Source organism: Schistocerca cancellata, chromosome 8 (assembly GCF_023864275.1).
Source record: "Schistocerca cancellata isolate TAMUIC-IGC-003103 chromosome 8, iqSchCanc2.1, whole genome shotgun sequence".
NCBI classification, from domain to species: Eukaryota; Metazoa; Arthropoda; class Insecta; order Orthoptera; family Acrididae; genus Schistocerca; species Schistocerca cancellata.
In genome coordinates, this window is record NC_064633.1 from 32,515,262 (window position 1) to 32,539,740 (window position 24,479).

The 24,479-nt window shown below is 40.0% G+C and overlaps 1 protein-coding gene across 1 annotated transcript in view; it reads right to left on the minus strand.

Moving 5' to 3' along the window:
• Positions 1–24,479, minus strand: part of LOC126094626 (FAM172 family protein homolog CG10038) — a 272,864-nt gene that overhangs the window by 120,957 nt on the left and 127,428 nt on the right. The window contains exon 6 of the mRNA XM_049909109.1: positions 5,222–5,338. Within this exon, the coding sequence (XP_049765066.1) occupies positions 5,222–5,338 (117 nt within the window). The remainder of the gene's footprint in view (positions 1–5,221; positions 5,339–24,479) is intronic.

Genomic DNA, 24,479 nt, shown 5'->3' on the forward strand with positions numbered 1-24,479 from the left:
CACCGAATTGCAAGTCTTATTTCAGGTGAAGATGAAACAATGACGAGGATGTGATGGCACAGTGCCCAGTACACGAGCAGAGAAAATACCCAACTCGGCCGGGGCCAGCTGCAATGTAGACAAACATGTCATCACTCAGATAAGCAGGCAGACGACAAAACATCATTTTCTGTATGACACAGATACAGGGTCGGAACTATTGCATATGCTTTCTTCTGATATATCAGATGGGACTCAAGAAAACTATTGCAATGAGTATATATTTCAAGATTTTTGCAGAACAACTACAGTTTCGTCAGGCAGTTTTCCGTTTAAATCCTTCTCATTGCCACTTCCTACCAAAGGCAAAATAGAAATGTTAATCATTCATACTTCATAATGACAAACAGCCCTATTCAAGGCCAAGCGAAACTACTATACTGTTGTGTGTTTGACATTATGTCAATAGCTGGGGGTGAACTGAATTTTTATATTATTCCAAAATATCAGTTATGCCAAGATCACTTGTAAATATTTTCCTGATTACCAGTTTCAACAGATCTCTGCTGTCATCATCAGATGACCTTTACAAACTTGCAAGTCACATAGTGCTGTTGCGTTGTTCTACAACATAAGGTAGCAATGAAAATCTGCAAGTCAAATATAAAATATCACAAATATAACACATATATCATGTAGTGCTGATGTTGTAGCACACTTGTTCATTTAACACTACAACGGTGACATTGTGGTGTTAATGTGAACAAGTGAGCTAGGACATCAGCACAGTATGATGTATGTTTTATATTTGTGGTTTTTTATATTTGACATGCTGATGTTCATTGCCACCTTTCACTGTAAAGTGACACATCATCACTATGTGACTTGCAAGTTTGTAAAGATCACGAACTTCTGTTAACATGTTACACGGGCTGATGATGACCGCATTATCTTTATCTTTCTTTGCATGTATGCTTCCCACCTGTTGCTGGACAAATGTGTCTATAAATACTGCTTGAAACAGTAATTAGATGAAATATACTTTAAATAAACTAAGCAGATTATTCAGAAGGACTGATGACATGTCACCTACAAAATAAATACTTTTCTTAATGAAAAGTAGTTCTACATTTTACTGAAGTATGTGCTCAAATCTCCAAGGCATATCAGCACTGGTTGTTTGAGAGAGAGAGATGAACAAAAAATGTAATAGCATCTCCCAAACGATGCATTCTGTGACGATTCGGCAGCGCATGTCATCCGGCGTAGTTGGGGCTTCATGATAAACTGTGTCTTTCAGTGCTTCCCATAGGCAGAAATCAAGAGAAGTCAAATAAAGAGAGATGATCAGCCATTGTGCTGCAGCATTCTGTCCTATCGAACCATCAGAAAATTTTTCATTCAGCATTTGCGTTGCAACACGAGTAGAGTGAGCAGGGAAGCTGTAGTGCCAGGATCACTCACACTGTCACTCCTCCAGTGGCGCCTCTTCTAGAAGAGCAGATAGAATGTTAGAAAGTGTGCATACGTACTTTAGTTTAACATCCCTGGCATGAAGTAAGATCTCACAATGGAATATCCTATGATACTGTACTACAGATTTATGCTTCACAGTCGTCGTCATATCTGATGAAGCCAATGTGCATTTTCAGCTGCCAAATTCTGCATGTTATGCAAATTTACACTACCATGGTTCATAAACATTGCTTTGTCAGTAAAGAGGACATGTTGGAAAAATGTAATAGTCTTCCAAGCAATGCACAGGAAACCAACAAAATTCTACAAGCTTTTCGAAATCATGGGTAGGATATGTTGGTGCAAGATGCGAATTACACTACTCTGGATGATCCAACATTCCTTGGCAATACGTCTCACACCACCATTTGCCTTATAAAAGTACTGTCTCATTTCTCCTCACTGGTGTACATTTATGCATCCAAGGAATGTTGAAGCAGAAATTGGCTGCCAATAGACAGCACAGTTCCTGCTAGTTTTGCAGTGCAGACAAGTAAACAGTCAAAAGGCTCAGTACAACGAAGTAGTCTAGCATGTGTGAGTTTAGAACACAATAGTCGAGTCCAGCTGAGTTGTCTTTCAATTTTAAAATATTTTTTCGGATTCTTCTGTGAAGAACTTCATCATCAACGTTAACAAGCATTATATCACTGTACTCATCTTTTCAAGCACTTTAGTATGTTGGTAAATGAAGTATATCATTCCACCTAAAAACTTGCTGCAATATCTCTTATTTCTGTCAAAACCAATTGCAAGAAAGAATAGGCTGTGCTATACTGGGCTGTGAAAATTTGTGGTTCAGTTTTATTCTTTGCAGTTAGTTGTAACTATGATAGCAAGGCATTTAAACCATTACATAAATTGTTTCTCTCATATATATGCTTTCTCTTCATATATAATTTTAACCAAAAATTGTAAATATGGCTATGTGCAGTTTTGTTTTCTTCCTCGCAGTGAGTTTTAGCAGAAAACAGAAAAGTTGTATTTATTGCTTATTGTCTCAGTATTAGAATACTGTAGGAGTATCAATTTTCAGAAACTTTGTAATCCTACCCCTTTACACATTAAAATTATGCTAAGTACTATCACTGGAGCTACTTCCAGCAGCTGGACAGATCTCTCTCACCCCACATATCAATTATCCCAACTGATTTACCCATTCATTTTAAGCAACTGCAATTCTCAACCCAAGTTTTATTCAGAGTAACAATGAACGAGGCTAAATGTCAAAGAATGGAGAGAAGAGGAGGTGAGAGGGAGGAAGGAGAAGGTCACAGAGAGGGGGAAGGATAAAATGGACAGAGAGGAGGGGTGGAGGAGGAAATGGCTGAAAAGATAAGGGAGGGGCAGGTGCACAGAAGGGGAGGGGGGCGGGGGAGAGATGAGATTAGGACACACATCCCATACATATTTAGCAACTGCAAACAATTGCCGGGTTCACTAGTGATATTTATTGCTAAAAAAAATTGTTTCAACAAAAATTGTTTCATCTGAAATACGATTTACATAACCAGCATTCAAGACACAAAAATAGTATCAAGCAGACCTTGCAAACATATTTAACTGTTATTCAGGATTCACAGTGTTACTGTATTTACTCGAATCTAAGCCGCACTCGAATCTAAGCCGCACCTGAAAAATGAGACTCGAAATCAAGGAAAAAAAAATTTCCCGAATCTAAGCCGCACCTGAAATTTGAGACTCGAAATTCAAGGAGGAGAGAAAAGTTTTAGGTCGCACCTCCAAATCGAAACAAAGTTTGTCTAATTGTAATATGAGACACAATTTAGGTCGAATGAATGACGATACAGCTGCAGTAGTTTGGTTCGAGTCGTAAGTTTAGCAGTTAAAGTTTACCAGGTAGCCATTGCTACGCGTCAGGCGCTCCGTCCGTATTTATACGGATATCCTTCCTTTTTCACGTGCTTCGTCTGGTTTGAATTGATTGCTTATTTTTCTTTGATCTGATAAGCACCGTTTTCTTTGTTATAGGTGTTTATGTCACTCTAAGCTGAAAATGCATTACTGTACTGTGTCATGCATTCTTTGTCGCATTCTGATAGTGCGTGTTTACGGCCTGTCGCCGCTCGCGGCATGGCTTGCTTTTGTGCGCGCTACCGCCGCCTACAAATAAAAAATAGAGAGGAATCATCTCATTAGCGAAACATTTGTTGTTACTTACACTACTGCTTTCTTTGATAATGATCAACAAGAACCAAATAATAGACTGCGTATGATAGATGATGTTCTGAACGAAATTTTAGCGAAAATTTTTCTCCGTTTGAAAATCTGTGCAGGCGCCTCTTTAGTTCATTACATTCTGCACAGAAATTAGAGTCATCTTAGATTTAAAAATCTAGTCAGTTGCCGTGCTTCATTTCTGACTGTATCACTATTAGGCATACGAATAATACGAATATAAACATGACACGATACGCATATTCTTCCGCGTTTGCTGTTGTCTCACTCTAGTTTCGTAGTTTATTAGGCAGACAGGATTTAAATGAGATAGTAGCAAACACGAAACAATACATGGCAAAATGTTTATATTCGTATTAATCTTATGGCGAAGAGAATACTGCATGTGATTCACAATTCATAAAAGTTCCTTCTCACAGGTAGGAAAAAATTCAGAACGTAGAGTTGGCCATATTGACAACCATCCCAAACAGTCTTGCCAGTCGGATTTTCGTAGTACATTGAAATGCTGCTACATTCGAAGATCAACAATACAGAATTTGTATTTACTTCGTTGGATAATGTACCAAAATGCAGTGGTCGAAACTCTAGGCGGAGGAAAAAGGCTCGTCTTCCACTTTTTTTTAATTTTTTTTTTATTTATTTACTGACGCAGAGGTTTTGGTGCCAGTATTTATCTTTGTGCCTACAAAGCATGCCTGTGTAGCGCTACATATATTCGACGGCAGAAGTTAGTTGTGGCGGCACCTACCAACGTTTTTCAGAACTCCCGCTTGCTTTGCACTCGATTCTAAGCCGCAGGCGGTTTTTTGGATTACAAAAACCGGAAAAAAAGTGTGGCTTAGATTCGAGTAAATACGGTATACTATGTTCTGCTGTGAAAATTTTCAATAAGCTCCTGTCAGACATACAGCAAGAATTTGAAAAATCCACCAATTCAATTGAAAATTAAAAACACATCTTAGCAGTCACTCCTCCTACAAATTGTCTGGTTCATTGATTCTGGGTTTGAGAACTCATGTTAGCTTTCTAGTAAACATCAACATGAGTGTAACTGGGTCTCTACTGTTACAAATATAGTTCATTGTTATGGTTTCATAAATACAACAGTGACGATGTAGGTGCTATGCTAGCAGTAGGAGATAAAGCAGATAGCTAGAACTGATGAAACAGCAGTTCTTTTTCACCAAAATCGCTTTCCTGCTAATTATATTAAGTTACATCTAGCCCGTGTAAGCAACTGTGATTACTGACAGGTTTTGATAAACGTATATTTCCACTTGTTTCCCATTACTGGCGGATACTCCTTCCTATGGCACACGATTGTACGCAATAGTTTGTTCTGCTCGGGAGAACAGAAACTAACATTTATTTCATATGTACTTTGGATGAAAGACACAGTCTGTTCATCAGCAACTCAAACACATAATTGATGCTTTTTATGCTAAACAACACAACTATAATATGATTGCTTGCCAAATGAAAATATGTAGAAGTTTCTTACTTTTTTATAATAATTTTAACATACCTTCTGTAGATATTGCACTACTTTTGATGATGATTTCTGCACCTGAAAGCTATGCACAGAATCTGTAAGTGCAATAGCAAACACACGGTCTTGAAAATCGGAGAAATGATTTATGGCCTGAAAAGAAAATTAAGGGAGTTATTACATCTCACATGTTACAACAAACTGCAACTTAAATTGTTAACAATAAACAGCTAATTATTGTTGCTCTTCTTTTTCATTACATCTATTTTACACATACATTTCAATCTCAGGTCTTCACATTCAACTACATTAATTGGAATATTAAATAAAATAATTATGTGGAATTCATAAAAATATACTTTTACATCTTTGTAAAACCCTTGAAGCTAGATACCATAAAGGCCATTTCACACCATGAGAACTATACTGTATCTTCTATACGATAAAAATGTTTGAAAGTTTCAAACACACATTCTATTACCTGATCACCTCAAAGTTGAATTGGATAAGAGTCAAATAAATTAGATGAATTTTTTGTTACTTAGATCCATATAGTAAAGAGATCTTCAAAGACGTAGAATATTTTATAAAACAAGAACATGTAAAAAAAGGTGTAAAGTCCCATGTTCAAGACCCTGTCTGGCACACAGTTTTAATCTGCCAGGAAGTTTCAAAGACATGTAATGCATAGTTTAGAAAATACTGCGAAACAACTAAAGAGAAAATCTGAAAACATGTTTTCATTCAAGAGGTAATAAAAAACTTGTCATAAAATGTGTAAATGTACAATTAGCCGAGGTGCAGGATGTGCCATCTAATCACCCTACACCTCTAACATTGCCAAATCTAGTTCAACATGCCTACCTCATGAAGATACGGGATAAGCACAGGAAAAAGGAGGAGGAAAGAAGATTGCAGCCAAGCATCATCAAAGAAAAAATTAGTTTGAAAAATTGCATTACTGCACTGAATATGTGCAAGAGTCAAATTTTATATAACACAAACATTATTTGATATTGTTAGTAATATAAATTCATGAACAGGTTCTACTAAAAAATTTATCAATGGAGTAGAAGGAGTTGGTCAATAATAAATCCTTAAACTGAGCCTCATCAGCAGTCAAACATTTTATGGTTGTTACCAAGCTATTGCAAATGTGTGTTACAGAATAATGAATGCCTTTCAGGACCAAAGTCAATGATTTTAAATATTTGTCAAGATTATTCTTATACTGAATACTGTTTCCATGAACAGAACTATTCATTTGAAAAAGTGATGACAAATTTCATTCAGGAACAAATATATAGGTAAGCAGCACTTAGTATGACCAGCTCTTTGAACAGGCCTTGCCAGGATGTTCTCGAGTCCATACTAAAAATAATTTGTATTTCACACTTTTGAACTTGGAAAACTTTAGCCTAGCTTAATGTGTTACCTCAAAAACTAATCCTGATCAATATAACAGAATGGAAGTATGCAAAGTATGCCAGCTTTTTTACTTTTATATCATATATGTCTGATGTAATACACATTGCACATAAGGATTGGGGTAGGTGTTTCAGCAGATGTGTGGTACGTTCCTCCCAACTGAATTTATCATCAGACTGTAAACTCCAGTAATTTAACACTGTCAACCTCTTCTATCTGCTTGTCATTATATCTTAACCCTTTGAGTACCAGTGGTTTCTGTCTGAAAACACCATTTTGTTTCTTTTCGAAATAACACGGCCTTTTGCAAACCACCACTGCTACTACAAGTCACCATTTTGTTTCATTTCGAAATAACATGGCCTTTTGCAAACCACCACTACTACTACAAGACAGAGACATCTAGTGGTACATTGAGGTGCAGTGTAGCAGTCACTTAAAGCATTCAGTGCAAGAGTCAGGGCACAGACTGTGACTGAAGGAGGTTCTAACATGCGCCCCCCCCCCCCCCCCACTCCTTTTTTATATGTAAATTTGAGTTTGTTCTACTGCTGTTATGAGAGGTTTGGAATGAAACCACTGCACCAATAGGTACTTTCCATATAAATTTATTAAATTTTAGACCCATTTTTGATGAGTTCACAGAAGTTTCAAAATGTGCGATTGTGTTTAGGGAAAATGCAGAACTGCTTTCAAATATATCTCTAGAAATAATGGTTGGTCGAAAACTTATGTCTCAGTGGTTCCAAAGAGAAAACATAACTTCAAACCAACTGATCATTTACTTTTTGCAAATTTCTTCTTGTATTTGTACCTTACTATGACAAACTATGACAACAAAAGTAAATTTTGTGACATATTTTAAAATTAAATTTTTATATTTTTTGGACTCAAAGGGTAAAGCATTTAGTGGGGCAAACTTCTTAGAAGTTTTGAACTGCACATAATGTGTTATTTGAAAGTTTAGTGACAAAGAATTGAAAGTAAATATTTATTAATGACTATTAAACTACATTTTCCAATATTTTTATAAATTTGATTCACTATTTATTGCAAATGTTCATCTGCATGAAACAAACTTGGTATCTGGTAATGTAACTGATGGAAGGTCATAACATATACATAAAAAGTAAGGGTCCTAGGATGGAACCTTGTAGGACACCACATGTAAAGAGTTCTCGGCTGGATGATGAGCAATAGCTTAATAGTCCTACTGAAACACTTGTATCCTGTCTGGAAGTACAGTGTCAACCATTTCGTGCTATTTACTGTTAAAGTGTAAATTCCAATTCACTTACAAGAACACGGATATTCACAATCAAATGCGTTTGATAGATTAGAAAATTTGCCAATAACTTGTAACTTATTTGTACAAACAAAGCACATTCTTGCAGTATGTGTAAACAGTCTTCCCAATATTGGAACTATTAAGAAACTAAAAATGTAACTTTGCCAATATATTAGTTGAACAATGACATAGAATAGACTGCTATTCGTCACATGGAGGAGTCATTGAGCAGCTGAGAGATATGTTTATAGGACATTTAAGAGTAAATTAAACTTAAGCTACTGAACAAGTTGTTTCACACACATTCATACACGCACAACTCACACATACACATGGTCACTGTTGTCTGCAGACCTCATCACATGGAGACAGTGACCGTGTGTGTGTGTGTGTGTGTGTGTGTGTGTGTGTGTGTGTGTGTGTACGTGCGTGCGTGCGCGCGCGCTTGCATGCAAGCATGTATGCATGCACCTGTGGAACGCCTTCATCTGATAACTAAATCTACTCTTCAAAGTATTTTAATTGTTTGTCCCCTACTCAACAGCTCTTCTATGTGGTAAGTAGCAATCTATCCTATTTCACTGTTGTTATTCCAAGCCAGACTTTCCACTGTTTTAATTTTTGTAGTCAGATGGTTATTCTTATTTCTAGTATTGATTCCATGAATTGAGCTGTTGGTTTGAAAAAGTGATATATTTTTAATGACAAATTTCATTAAGGAATAAATATATTGGGAAGCAGTAGTTAGTAGCCCTAGTTCCCTAAACAGGCTTCTGCAGGATGTTCTTGAGTTCACACCACATATAACTCTACTGCACGTTTTTGTGCCTGGAAAACTTTAGCTTGGCTTGATGAATTACCCCAAAAAATAATCCCATATGACATTATGGTATGAAAGTAAGCATAGTATGCCAGCTTTTTCATTTTTATATCCGCTATGTCTGACACAATTCGCACTGCAAATAGAGATTTGTTAAGACGCTTCAGCAGTTCTATGGTGTGCTCCTCCCAGTTGAATTTATTATCAAGCTGTAATCCCAAGAATTTAACACTTCTACTTCTTCTATCTTCTTGTCATCGTATGTTAAACATATACTCATGGGACACCCCTTACAAGTTCTGAACTGCATGTAGTGTGTTTTTTCAAAATTTAGTGACTAAGAATTGGCTAGGAACCAGTGATTAATGTCCACAAATATTTTATTAGCTGATCTTTCTAAGACTACACTTGATTTGCTATTTATTGCAATGTTTGTATCATCGGCAAACAAAACAAACTTGGCATCTGGTAATATTACTGATGAAAGGTCATTGATATACACAAGAAAAAGTAAGGGGCCCAAAATGGGACCCCACATGTAATTAGTTCCCAGTTGGATGATGCCTTATAGCTTCATACATGTCTCTTTCCTAATAACACCCTTTGTTTCCTGCCAGAAATATAAGATTTGAACCATTTTGCAGCATTTCCTGTTACACTATAATATTATAATTTACTTAAAAGGATATTGTGATTCACACAGTCAAATGCCTTTGACAGATCACAAAATATACCAGTTGCCTGCAATTTTTTGTCTAATGAATTAAGCACATTTTCACTGTAAGTGTAGATAGCGTTCTCAATATCAGAACCCTTTAGAAATTCAAACTGTGACTTTGACAGTATGTTATTTGAGATAAGATGGTTATAAAGCCGACTGTACATTACTTTTTTTATAATTTTTGAGAATGCTGGCAACAGTGAAATTGGACGGAAATTTGATGCTATTTCTTTATCTCTCTTCTTAAACAGTGGCTTAACTTCAGCATATTTCAACCATTCAGGAAATATTCCACTGATAAATGTCTGGTTACACAGATAGCTTAATATGTTACTTAGCTCAGAATCACATTCTTTAATTAACTTTGTTGATATTTCATCACTTGACGTTTTTGATTTAAAGATTTTATGATGGACATTATTTCTGATGGGGTAGTGAGGGTCAAATTCATATTATGGAAGTTACTTGAAATGTCTGGTCTGAGGTATTCCATAGCAGCATCTACCGAACCTGACAACCCCATCTTTTCAGTAACAGTTATAAAATGTTTGTTAAAAAGTTCTGCAACACTATACACATCTGTCACCAATGTATCATTTACTCTTAATGCTATTTGTTCCTCTTCATGTCTAGTTCTACTGGTCTCCTACTTCACTATATCCCATATTGTCTTTATTTTGTTATCTGATATGACTATATCTTTTCCTTGTAATATATTTGCTTTGACACCCATATTACAGTCTTTAATATTTTGCAATATTTCTTGTAATGTGCTATAGCATCAACATCGGAACTGTTTCGGATTGACAGATACAGTTTACTTTTTGTTTAACAAGATACCCCTATTCCTTGAGTAATCCATGGCTTCTTAGTAGACTTTGCTCTAATCTTGGTAAGTTTTGGGGGAAAACATTGTTCGAATAAGGTAAGCACTTCATTAGCAAAAGTGTTATATTTTTCATTCATGCCATGAGCACTGTAAACATCAGTCCAGTGAATGTCTCTGAGGAGTGTCCTAAAATAATCAATTTTTGGCTTATTGATTACCTTCTTGAGCTCAGACTTAACAGATTTTATATCCTGTTCAGTATTAACATTTAACAGAAGGAACTGCATGTCATAGTCTGAGAGGCAATTGACTATTGGTTTTGTAATATAATTTTGTTCATTGGACTTTTCTATAAAGATATTATCAATGGCGGTTTGTGAGCAATTGGCTACCCTAGTGGGGAACTTTACAGTGGGAATTAAGTTGAATGATAGTGTTACTAACTCAAATAAGTTCTTATTGGGAGAGTCTTTAAGGAAATCTACATTGAAATTGCCAGCAACCATTATTTCTTTGTTTTTGGTTGTTAAATGGGCCAGTACAGCTTCAATGTGGTTTACAAACAGATTAAAGTTACCTGCAGGTGCTTGATATACACTTAATATTATGAAGGATTTTTTGTGAAATTCTACTTCTGTTGCACATGATTCCATATGCTGTTCCAGGCAAAATTTATGAATGTCTATGTTCTTAAATTCTACAATTTCTACAATTAATTTTCGGGAATGTTGGAAAAAGTGAAATTAGATGGCATTTAATGTTGTCTCTTTTCTTATACAAACACTTTAGCATATTTCAGCCTATCTGGAAACATTTCATTGACAAATGACAGGTTCCACAAATATCTTGGTACTTTGCTGAAATCAGAAGAACATCCTTCATTTAACTTTGCTGGTATTTTTATTTTGATCTCTAGAATTTTCAACTCAAATAGTTGATTACAATATAGCACAGGCTGTGCAGAAAAATGAAAGCACAAAAACTGTATTAAGTTGTTTATTATTATAAAAAAGATTACATACTATTTTCTATGTGTTAATTTGTCTTGCAGAGATTTCAGAGTAATGAGGAGTGGCTAAATAATATGGCAGTGCATCTAGCAAGTTTGTACAATTTGCATCTGCCATGGAGTTTCCAGCACTCTGACCAACACATATTGGACATCAGACGGCTCTGCAACAATGATCAACTTTCATTATTCTATCTACAAAGATTTTGAGATTACTAACGATGTGGATTTTGATCCAGTAAGATCTGTACAAACAACCATCAGATGAACACACTAATCTGGTTTTCATGAAAGTCTTATCTCCAGCATTTCGGCCAGGTAGTTTCTCGAAGGAGATACATATTACCAAATTGACCATTCCTTGACACCTCACAATGTGTCCCATCAATTAAGCCATTTTTTAGTCTAGATGTTCCATGGCTTTTCTCCCCCAATTCAATTCAGTAGCTCTTCATTAGTTATTATAATATGGTTTCCATGACAGTATTATCTCAAGTAATCGAACACAGAAGGGACACACTGGTCAGTCATCTGATGACACATGGTGTTATCATTAACAGTATCACTCAAGGAACAGTAGAAGAGAAAATACAAGAAGCAGATCAAGACTAGACTATATCAACCAGATAATGGAGAATATCAGCTGCACCACCTACACCACTAACGAGAGGAAGGCCAATGACAAAAATGAATAGCAAACTGCTGGTAACCAATCTGATGGTTGGAGGAGGATCATGTATTCTTAATGTTATCTCCTTTTCTTCATACTTGGCCCTACCAATATTACTCTACACTGTATCTCCTATGGAATGGATGGTGAGGCAATGGCACACATAACATTAGTGCCACGCGATCAAATAATTTGAACACAACATTAAATAGGAATTTAGGTAGGGCAACCTAATTGACATAATTCATTTGTTCACCTGCATTTGAAGTCATAGTACCAAAGTTCATCATCAATGGGCTATCAGCGCAAAAGCATCAAAGAGGTTCTAGATGACAGATTGCCACTCATGTTTACTCACTATGAGGCATGGTGTACTCAAACACATTAGTAATAATATACCATTCACTATTATATCACGTAGTTTGGCAGCTGTTCTAACAATGACAACTTCCGTTCTACACCAGCATGTACCATATTGCCACATTGTTAAGATGAAATTGTCTTTACCCATTTTTGTTTGTTGTGTGCTTATGTCGTGTGCTGCGATTATACGTAGTTAGTACCATTTTTAAACTTGTGAGTATTATTCAGCATGGGTAGTTTGGCAAAGAAAGAAAACGTGTGAGGTAAGCATAATACAGAATTTCAGACTTGGTGGACAGAGATGCAAACCAGAGTGACAGAAATTCATTGCAATTACTATTAAGACAGGAACAGACAAATCAACATTTATGATTGAGTATGTTGGCACAGACTGTGATACTAGCACCACAAGTTTCTCGGTTGCAAATGTGATTGCACAGCATGGTAACCTTATAGCAATGGGGAAGTTTTGAAGGAAGGCTGCTTAGTATCTGCCCCATCACTTTTTGAACATTTTGAAAGTAAAGACCAAAGATATTCATTTATGTAGCAAGACAATAAAAGAGAGATGGAAAATATAGAAGAACAACAAAAAATGACAAAGTCCTCTCCTTATATTCCGCTGTGTCTTGATGAAAGTATAGACGTAACTAAATCTGCCCATTTAGCTTTGTGTGCCCAATATTGTGTTGTAAATGACATCAGATAACAATTGATTGTGATAATATAATTGCCAGCAACTACTAAGGGCACATATATTTGTACAGGTGTTAAAAGATAACTTACTGCAAAAGAAATCAATTTAAGCAAAGTTGTTTCGATAATGACTGACGGTGCTCCCAATATGGTGGGCAAAAGAATAGTTTATTCTAAGCACACATGGGACATTCTATTCTTGAATTCCACTGCATCATGCATCAAAAAGGCTTGTGCCCAAACAGTTATTTCGCTTCCCTTGATAATACAATGAAGCTTGCTCAAAATGGAATCACATGGGACAAAAATAATTTTCCAAACTGGGCAAGTTTGCAGATTTCAGAACCACTAAATCTGGCTTTGTTGAAGCAATTGTTGTTGTTGTTGTTGTTGTTGTTGTTGTGGTTGCTGCTGCTGTTGTTGCATCTTTAGGGTGCTCAATATCACAGTCATCGGCATCTGTATGTTGACTGTATTAGACAAATAGGACTAGAGCACACAAAATGAGGATAGCCTAAAATACAACATAAGATCACATATGATCCCTTGTACTCTTTCTTACACAAACACACACGACTTCTGTGAACAGTACAATGGAGCAAGCAAATCAAGGCTGAACATTAAAAACAACGACATCAGATATCAATAGCCACTAAGAGACAAGTCCAGAAAAGAAGACTGGCTAGTCACGAAAATAATAACTGGTTGAGCCATTCATTCTCTAACATCCTAAAAGCTTTGATTTAAGAGCTTAGGTAAAAAGGAAGAAAAAACATAAAATTGTAAAACACTTGCCACATTCAGCTCATTATCACCTAAAACTGAGGGCAGGTCTGTCGGTAAACCAGCTTGTACCCTGTCATAATTATGTAAAATATAATTGGTTAAAATGTGGAAAACCATAATTAGCACACCACATGCATCACAAATAGGTGGTTCTTCACGCCTGAGAAGGAAGTGCCCTATTCAAAGTCATGTTAAACAGAGTTCATCAATTCTATCTGGCCAGAAAGAGGTTCTCTGTGCCTCACAGTCTCTTTTATTGATTGCAACTTGTTTTCTGTCATTCCCAGCCACTCTTCCTCCCAAAGATGCACATGCCTCCTTGGCCGCAGTATCAGCTAACTCTCTGCCACAGATAACCATGTGTCCCCATATCCAGCAGAATGAGATGACCTGTCATTGCCTTTCCAAGTGCAGGATGGCATCATGGACGTTCTGGACAGTTCTATCTGCTGGGTACACAGACTGAATCATCTGCAGTGCACTGAGCAATTCAGAACAGATGAGGAATTTTGGTCCACATTCATGTTTCATCTAGCCCACAGCTTTAAGAATCACAAAGAGTTTGGCGTCAAAAATAGTGAACACACCAGGCACACTGAACCTGAAGACAGAGGCAGGAAAAATGACTGACAAGTGACAGCATTCCCTTGTCTGGACCCATCTCTACAAACGAGGGCAGATCAAATATAAATGGGATTTTATTTTTTATCTAAATTGATTTATTGAAAAACTCAGGGTAATTATAATTTATTTTTTCACGTAGTCTCCTGCTTTGGAAATGCATTTGACCCAGCATATGGGCAGATTTTTGATGCCCTCATCATAAAAAGAACTGGGTCGTGTCACCAGCCAGTTGTGCACGAAGGCTCCCATACTTTCGTCAACCCTCCTAGAGCTTCTTTAAGCAGTCCAAATAAATGGAAATCACGGGGCAGTAAGTCTGGGCTGTAAGGAGGATGATCACGTGTAGTCCAGTGCATTTCCTGTAGCTTGGAAACAGTTAGAGCTGCAGTATGGGGTCGCACATTGTCGTGGAGGAGGATGACCCGTCAAATCAACTGGTCTCGGCCTTTGGTGGCGATATGTAACTCTTTCCTTGTTCAACAGTTCGCAGTAGTAAGCAGCATTGATTGTGTGTCGCTCATGCAAGAAATCAATCAGCAAAATACCTCGCTGATTGAAAAAAATGGTTGAAAGAATCTTGCCAGCGACAGTCGAGTCTTGGCTTTCACTGGTGCTGCCTCCCCTTTCCTCCGCCACTCCTTACTAGCTTGTTTCTATTCTGGAGTGTAGTGGTGTACCCATGTTTTGTTGCAGGTGACGATCCGGCTCAAAAATGCATCACATTCTTCCGCAAACCTTGCTATAAGCCTCTGGCACACCTCCAAATGTGACAACTTCAGATTTTCGGTCAAAAGTTTAGGGACCCATCTTAAACACACATTATGGAACTGTAGGTCATTTCTGACGATTGCTTGACAGTTCCCGTAATTGATTCCAACTTTTTATGGAATTTCTGATACTCTCGCCTGTCAATCATCATCAATAATTTCTTTAACCGCACAAATGTTCTTGTCTGAAATGCTGGTCTGAGGACGGTGATCATGTTGCTAATTTTCCACACATTCTTCTCCTTCCTTGAATTTTTTATGCCAGTCAAACACGTGTCCTTGATAACGTTTTATCACTGAACTGTGCAATCAATCTTTGGCAAATTTCCACTGCTGTAACTCCTTCATGAGCAAGAAATTTGATAATTATACATTGTGCAATGGAGGGATGTACCTGTTGCTCAGACATTGTGAGCATTACTGACAAAATGGCGGGAAATATCTAACAGCACACTCTCCTCACTTCTAACGGTCCCGCCTAAGCATAGCAGAAGCACAGGGCCAGTCCTACCAACTGTTGATATTCAGGAACAAAAATCCCATTTATATTTGATTCCCCCTTTACTACATTATAGTCCTGGTAATCACTTAAAATGGTTATAAATTTATTTTTAAAAATGTAGCCTGGAGTGAAATTTTTTTCTTTTTTTTGTTATGGTTTTACAGCGCAAAACTGCTACAGTCATAAGCGCCCATTCTGTGGCTTAGTGAAGGGTAAAAAATCGAATTTCAAATCAGCAGCAATGGGAGTGAAACTCAAGAAGGAGGGAAACTAAAAACGGAAGGAAATCTTAGAACACTGCTATTGAAGGTGGGTTCGTTTCCCCGAAAAATAGCTTCAAATGACTGATGTCATCTCACTGACACTGATAAACTCAAGAACGTGATCGGCTGAGTGCGTGTCATCTGGGTCAGTTGAGTAGGCATGGAAGGCAGATGACTAGCATAATGATTCAGAAGGACAGCTCGCCGATTGGACAGTGGAGGTTCAGCAGTCTCAGTGTACAGGCTCTCCACGAGGATGGTGTAAAAAGCTCCAGACGCTAAATGCAGTCTAGTCTAGACACCGAAGAATATATGGCCATGCAAAGGAGTAAGCTATGCTTCCATAGTCCAATTTTGAGCACACTAAGGCGCAACATGGGCGGAGGAGGACCACTCTGTCCACTCCACAGGAGGTACCACACAGAACACAGAGAGTGTTGAGAGACTGCAGACAGTGAGCCAAAAGATATGAAACATCGGATGACAAGCACACTTTTCTGTCAAATGCAAGTTCCAAGAATTTGGCGACATCCACGAATGGGAGGTCAACAGGGCCTACATGTAGTTAAGGTGGATAAAACTCCATATGACGCCAAAAATTTACACAGACTGTCTTACTGGGAGAAAATTGGAAGCTGGTTTCAATGCTCCATGAGTGGAGGCGATCGAGACATCCTTAAAGACATCGTTCAAGAAGGCTGGTCCGTTGAGGGCTGTAGTAGATTGTAAAATAGTCGACAAAGAGGGAGCTGAGACATCAGCAAGGAGACAGTCCATAATTGGATTTATGGTGATGGAAAACAGTACAACACTTAGCATGGAGCCCTGGGGCAAATCATTGTCTTGGGAGAGAGTAGTGTTCATCTGCATCTTAAATGTGCACTCTGTCACAAATTCACGAATGAAAAGGGGTAGCCGACCTCAATAGCCCCAAGAGAACAATGTGGGGAGGTGTGCTTGTCCTCTAACATGTATCATATGCCCTCTCCAGATCAAAAAGTATAGCTACCATTTGGCGTTTCCTGAGAAAATTATTCACAATGTAGGTGGAGAGAGCAACAAGACGGTCAACTGTGGAACGATGCTTTTGGGAACCGCATTGGGCAGGTGTTAAAAGGTTTCGGGACTCAAGCCACCAACCTAAACGGCAATTTACCATCTGCTCCATAACTTTACATATACTCCTTATGAGAGAGATGGGGCAATAGCTGGAGTGGAGATGTTTGTCCTTTCCAGGCTTCGGAACAGGAATGATGATAGCTTCCTGCCAACTTCCCGGAAAGGTACTGTCAGTCCAAATTCGATTATAAAGGTGAAGGAGGTAACACAGACTACGGTATGATAAATACAGCACTATTTAAAGGTGGATGCCATCCGGCCCTGGGGCAGAAGTGCAAGACAAAGTGTTTGTTTTGGAATTCCCGCGTAGAAAAAACAGTATTACTGCTTTCGTGATTTTGGGAGGAGAAAGCAAAAGGTAGCACTTCTGTTGCTCATTTCTTCGGGGGAAAGGCTGGTGGGTAATTTGAAGAGCTCAAAATCTCAGCAAAATGTTGACGCAATGAGTTAGAAATTGCGACTGGGTCCACTAAGGTATCTTGCAAGACAGTTAGCCCAAAGATTGGGGAGAAACTAGATGTGCTGGATAACTGTCGAATTCAACTCGAAACTACAGATGAGGGAGTGAAGATATTAAAGTAGATGGTAAAGAAGTCCCAGCTTGCCTTCTTGCTATCGTGGATGATGCAACATCATGCACGTAACTGCTTATAGCGGATACAGTTGGCCAATGTAGGATGGCGGGGGAAAATGCGAAGAGCATGTCTCTGCTCGGGTATTGCATCACGGCACACCTCATTGCACCAAGGAACTGGGGCGCACCAGGACAAAGGGGAGGTATGAGGTATGGAACATTCCACAGCTGTAAGAATAACTTCCATGACGTGAGTGATCTGATTGTTAGTGCTAGGAAATGGAAGGTTATCAAATGTTGCGAGAGAGGAGAAAAGTGTCCAGTCAGCTTGGGAAAACTTCCAGTGTCTTGGGTGCATAGATGGCAGTTGTGGCTGTAATCTAAGGACACATAGAAAATTGTCATTCGAGTGTGTATCAGCAAGAGTGAACCATTCAAAGGGTCGAGTTAGATGAACAGTACTAACCGAAAGGTCGAAATGAAAGAAGGTTGACCTGGAGGCAGACAAAAATGTAGGTTCCCCAGTGGTGAGGCAAACAAAATCTGATTGGTGGAAGAGGTCAATCAATAGGGAGCCTCTCGGTCAAGGACGTGGAGATGCCTAAAGTGGGTGGTGAGCACTGAAATCGCCAATCAGAAAATAGAGGGGTGGGAGCTGACCAATTAGATGAGGGAGATTGGCTCTTGCCATTGGTGTGGACGATGGAATGTGTATGGTACAAAGAGAAAATCTGTATCCAGAAAGGGAAAGACGTACAGTGATGGCTTGGAAGGAACTGTTTATGGGGATTGGGTGATAATGGATAGTATCATGGAGAAGAATCATAAGTCATGCGTGTGTCGGAGTGCCATCAACAGAGGGGAAATCAAACTGGACTGATTGGAAATGAGTGAAAACAAAACAATCGTGGGCATGTAGCTTTGTTTCCTGAAGAGAGAAGATGACCGGGCAGTAGGATTGATGACGCGGAAGATGGCTGAGGGCGGTTACCGCTGGGTGATGCTGTAGAAGAGAGACACTGTGGCAGAGAAGGAGAGTAACTCTGTTTCTTATGAGCCTTCTTGCAAGCAGGATGTTGATAAGAGGGAGGAGTTGATGGTTGTGAGGTCTGGATATGTAAGAAATCTTCACGAGTAGGCTCTTTTTTGGAAGCCTGGATGATCGATTTTGGGGCCCATGGTTTAGCAGGAGCCGATGAAGGTTGAGCCTTAGAGTGAGCGGGTGATAGTGGGGAGGTTGAACAGGCGATCTTTGGGCTGGCCAGTCTGACGACTGTGGTGTTAAAGGTAAGACCGCAAGTCTGTGTGTCTACCTCCTTAGTAGGCTTAGGAGAGATGAGGACAGTGCTATATTTACCCACTGGGAGCACAGTGGGCTTTCTACTGGTGAATCACTTACGAGCAGCAAAGGTAGACACCTTTTTTTTTTACTTGGATTTTCTGAATAATTTGTTCATCTTTAAAGATAGGGCAATCTCTAGAGGAAGCAGTGTGATTGCCCATACAGTTGATGCAACAAGAGGATAGAAGTGGACAATCAGTCTCATGAGCATCCCTGTCCCATGTAACGCATTTGTCCGTATTGGAATATGACTGGCTGGTATGATTAAACTGCTGACACCGATAGCAACGTGTAGGGTTGGGGATGTAAGGGCAAACTGAAATGATCTCATATCCTGCTTTAATGTTGGATGGAAGTTGAACCCTGTCAAACGTCAAGAAGAGAGTACGGGTCAGTACCAACTGTTTTTCAACCTGTTTCATGATGCGATGTACGGCCATCATCCCTGATCAGACAGGGCATCATTGAGTGATCTTGCATAAACCACCCCACATGCGATGAGTTTAATCTACAGTGTGCTTACACCCAGACAGGGAAGGTGTGTAACAGTGGAGTTCGAAGTAATGTTTGTGCCTGGATGGCACTGTCTGTTTCTAACAACAAGGTGCCATTTCATAACTGGGAACAAGACTCAACAGGGCCTGCAACTGTCTTGACACCTTTCTGAATAATGGAAAGGTTGACTGTCGAGAAGCCTTTACCTTCATCAGACCGAGAAACAACAAGGAACTTTGGTTCTGATGGAAGAATTGTTTGTGGCTGAGACTGATCTAACTTTCTCTTGAGAAAGTATCCCTCATGATTACCGGCATCTCCGATGGCACGCTCCTTTCTAGTGGGGGCCCTCTCAAAGGCAACCGCCTAAGGTGATTGTCCACACCTCAGGTCACACCTCCCGAGAAACAGATGGAGGGATCAATCGGCACATTCGGAAGGCACCAGCTCGGGTAATCACCACTCCCTGGGCCTGGCCTTTACCAGGGGGTATGTACGTGTCCTACTTGTCTACCTGGGGTGGGGAATTATGTGTTACACCGTCACCAGCTATGTGTGGGAACAGGAGTCGGCCTTCAGACATGCACAGGGAGGAAAGTAAGAGAAAGGGAGGAACAAAGAAAAAGAAAGAAGAGGTCTCAAACACCACAGTGGAGAAGAAGGTTAAGAGAAGGATGAAGTGAGGACAGAGACTTTCCAGTATAGAGAGAAAAGGAGAGAAACCACGTCTTACAGTCACAAGCATCCGTCTCCGGACGTAGGCACCAAACAGACTACCAAAGAGAGGGAGAAGAGGAAGGGAAGGGACGGGGAGGGAGGAAGGATCGGGGACAGGGAGGGATGTGGGAACGGAAGGTATGCAGCCCGGAAAGGAAAGAGAGCTGCACTAGCTCCGGGTCCTGTACTTGCCACACACCTGTCAACAAAAGAGTTGTGGACCCCTCGGGGAGGAGTGAAGAATTTGTTGCACTCTGTCAAATCTAAAATTATTGTAGGTCTCAATAACAACCAGGCCAGAGCTTTGCACCAACCCTCTCTCTGTATGTTTGTTGGCGACACTCCTAGATCCAATAAATGCTGCTCTGTCCATATGCCAAACAGTTTTGTCCCTCATGGACAAGTATGGTAGAGTTGTTCCAAGCATTCGCAAATACTAATAGCTGCAGGACAACCAGTGAAGTCCGAAATGACCAGAGCTCGAGCGCCTGTTTAGCCACAAGGAACCACCAACAAGCAGCTAATGGTGGCTTCCCTGACCTTGCACACAAGCTCAGCATAGGGCTCATCCTATAGGATCCTGTGGCCAATCTGATGCCCTCGTGGTGTATGTAGTCCAGCATCTTTAAATATGTTGGTCATGCCGAGGCATAGATTGTACAACCATAATCAATAATCAACGCGGGATCGCATGTAATCCTTATAGGCCAGCAGCAAGCAGGATCTATTTGCACTCCAGTTGTGTCAAGTCTGGCTCGGAGGTGATCTCGCAAGCTGCAGTTAATGCTGTGTCCAATCCCCACATGGACAATGGGTGGTTGTAGGTTTCAGTCGTAGTTTAATACGAAAGCGAGACATTTCCTCTCCCAAACTTCCCAATGGGCATGAAAACCTGGAACCAGACTCATGGATGAGGTTACATCATAAAGGTACTGTACCATAGTGTTAGTGATATCTGCAGGCATTACTTTCAGGACTCCCATACTGCAGTGGCAGAAGTTGGCAAATGAATCAACTCCAGAAACTTGCACTATGATTGCTTCTTGGTCTCCTTCATTGTCCGTCGAGCTTTTGCTACCCAAAAGGTTTGGAGGTTCTCTGCTCTCTGACTATGCTTGAACCTGTGCAGCACTGCCGAACTGTCCCATATGGCACAATGATACTGATTGTTCCACCAAGGAACAGGCTGCCTTCTGTGGTATCCTGATGATTAGGTATAGTTGCATCAGTGGCAGCATGGATTACATAAGTAATGTGCCCCACCTAGTTGTGGATGGTGTTCCTGTACTCAAGCACAGCCAGCTGGCTATAAAGTATCCAGCTCGCCTTGGATAGCATTCACTTGGGTGTTCTTTGTAAAAGGCAGACAGTTGTCTGCCACCCCTATTTGACAGAGTCTGTGAGAGCAGGAGAGAAAACACTCAAATCAATGGTGGAGAATGTCCCTGTTGCCGTGCAGAAATGTGTCATTGCACCCATATTCAAGAGACATGTAGTGCCAGATCGTAATATACTTTCAACTGCTTGACTCCTTGGGCAGGTGGAGGGATTACCCCATAGAGTCTTACGGGTATTAAAAATCTCCTAAGAGCACAAACAGTGGAGGAAGCTTGTCGATCAGTTCGGAAAGTGCCTCGTCATCAAGTGGTCCCTATGCCGGCAAGTAAAGGGAACATAAGGTTACCTGAAAAAGACACAAAATGCACAATGACATCAACTGCCTCTAGTGTGGTGATTAGGGCTAAGGATGAGGAGTCAAGTGTGGCATGAATGAACTCTGCCACACTTCCCTTAGCTCTGTCGCATGCTATAACCCCTAAACATGGGGGTATAGGTCTCCTTAAAATGTGTTTCTTGGACACACACACACACACACACTAGTCTAGTCTAGTCTAGTCTAGTCTGTGTGAGGAACTTTAGTTCATCCACATGAACTATGAAACCATTTAAATGTCACTGCAGTATGTCCATTACCTATTAGTAAATTTTGTCTTCCCTTTCTCTTTGCACCTTTGTGGGGAGCACAAGGTAATTGGTGGTGGACTAGTAGAGCCAACTGGGACCACATTCATCACCAAATTGTCAATAGCAGCAGTAGCTGCTGATTTGATTGATGGTGCTTTAGGTACTGCTCTACTGGACTTTGATCTGGTCTTCGTGATGGCTTTCCCTTGTTAGGCTGAAACACAGGAAGGACCCTGGATGGGTGTACCAGTCGACAGGTAGAACAGTTGCCGTTGGGGGTAATGGCTGTACATTATCAGTCTGAGAAGTTTGTGTAACTGAGTTTCTGGCAAGCACAGGGTTACTAGAGCCTGTCTGTCGGTATATGCAGCAACAGGAGCAAACATTGGTAGTGGCAGTTGCTACTTCCATTTGTGTCATCACACTAGCATTAATTATGGGGCTGTTTCACAGCTGGTGCAAATGAGGTAACAAATGATGGGAGCAGCGTGGCTTTAAACAGTTGCTGTGCTTCTGCATATGACATGTAACTTTTAAGTTCTTGTCTTTGTTTTTGTCCGTATAGATGGGGCACTCAGAACTTCAGACTGGATGTGAGTCAGAGCAGTTAACACATGCTGGTGGGGATGTACATTCCAAACCTGGTTCATGAGCTGCTTGACCACAGTTCCCACAAGTAGCATAACCATTACATGCAATGGTAGTCTGACCAGATCTTTTATACTTAAAACATCCTATTGGATTTGGGGGAAAAAAAGGAGCAAACTGGAAAGTGTAAGAAACATGCTTTAATGTGGCTGGGCAGGTCTTGCACATTGGATGTTAGAATGAATGTAGTTGTTGTTTCAAGCTTTCTATTTACTCTGTTCTTCCCATTTTGAACTTCCATAACACGTTTGTCTGCCCATTCCAGTTGTAACTTCACACGTTACCACCCTGCGGCTGGATTATGGTTTTATGCAGTTCAACAATAATAGAGTATTTGCCCAATGTTGTTGCTTTCATAAGTTTCTGTCCTTGCCCTTAAGTGGCTGTTTCACTGAACGATGAACCATTATGAAGCCTTTTTATTGACTTCAGGCCACTCATAATACCATCTACACCTCAGCAAAGCTACCCTCAGCCCTTTTAACTATCACAAAAACATTTTGACACGTGTGCCCTGTTACTATAACTGATTATGCACTTCTATGAGTATGCTCAGGATAGGTACCCTCATGGTTTCTCTTGCTGGGATGGGTAAGAGTGCTCACCAGTGTCCCACCTGATCCACTGGGAGCATTTTTTGATGAATTAAGAGGCTCCATAGTCACCCCACAAGCAGTCAGGGAATGGATGTCCACCCACCAGATAGAGTTCCGCTTGCTTGGGTAAGCCTCATACAAATGAAGTGTGGCAGGTTCTCCAGAGGTCGCCCACTTATGACTGTTCTGCTCAACAGCCATGCACCCCATCAGTATGCATCACACCCTAGGCAGTTAAGCCAAGATTCCCGTCCTAGTGACACACAATATTCCACTGCTGCGCCACACAGTAATCACTGAAGCATGCCCAGAGGTTACGATGACAAAACTGGCAGTGCTCACCAGTCCACAGCTCGGATAACCTGGTTTTGCCAAGCCTGTACCCAACAAATGAATGCTGAGCTCCCTGAGGGATTGTTGAAGCCCTTGGTGACAGTTTTAGCTTGATTTTCCTTACTGCCAAGCCACTTCTATTTATTGCATCCAGAACAGAAATTGACCACACAACAGGTAGTGCACTTTCTGCTTCTTCAACATAAAGAATATGAGGCAGTGTCAATAATCACCTACAATGCGGCATCAATGCGTAAATAACCCCATGGTCCATGGGCCGTGTGAAGCTGGATGAACCTAATGGAAGAAGAGCCAATTTCATGTTTGAAAGTTTGACTTCTGAGTGGCAAAGTTGCACTATCTACGGAAAGGAGAACTTGGTGATTTCCTTTTTTCATTTTGGCATTGAAAGAGCCCAGCCACTCTTCCAAAGAATACTAACTATCTACGTCATTTTATTTCTTCGCCATGTGACTGGAAGCTTACTGATGTCTAGTTGTTTACAACAATGGAATTTTGATGCCTTTCTAATCACCAGTAGCTTCTCCATTTCAGTTAATATGTCAACACATGGCAATATAGCGAGTCTTTCCTTGGGCATTTTTCCGCAAATGCACTACTCACCTCGGATTGCTACAGATTTTGAAGGCAGTGTGCATTAAAACAGTCCTGTTTCATTGGCACTGAACATGTCCATCTCATAATTCGCAATTATGATTGTGCAGTATTGTCTTCCATC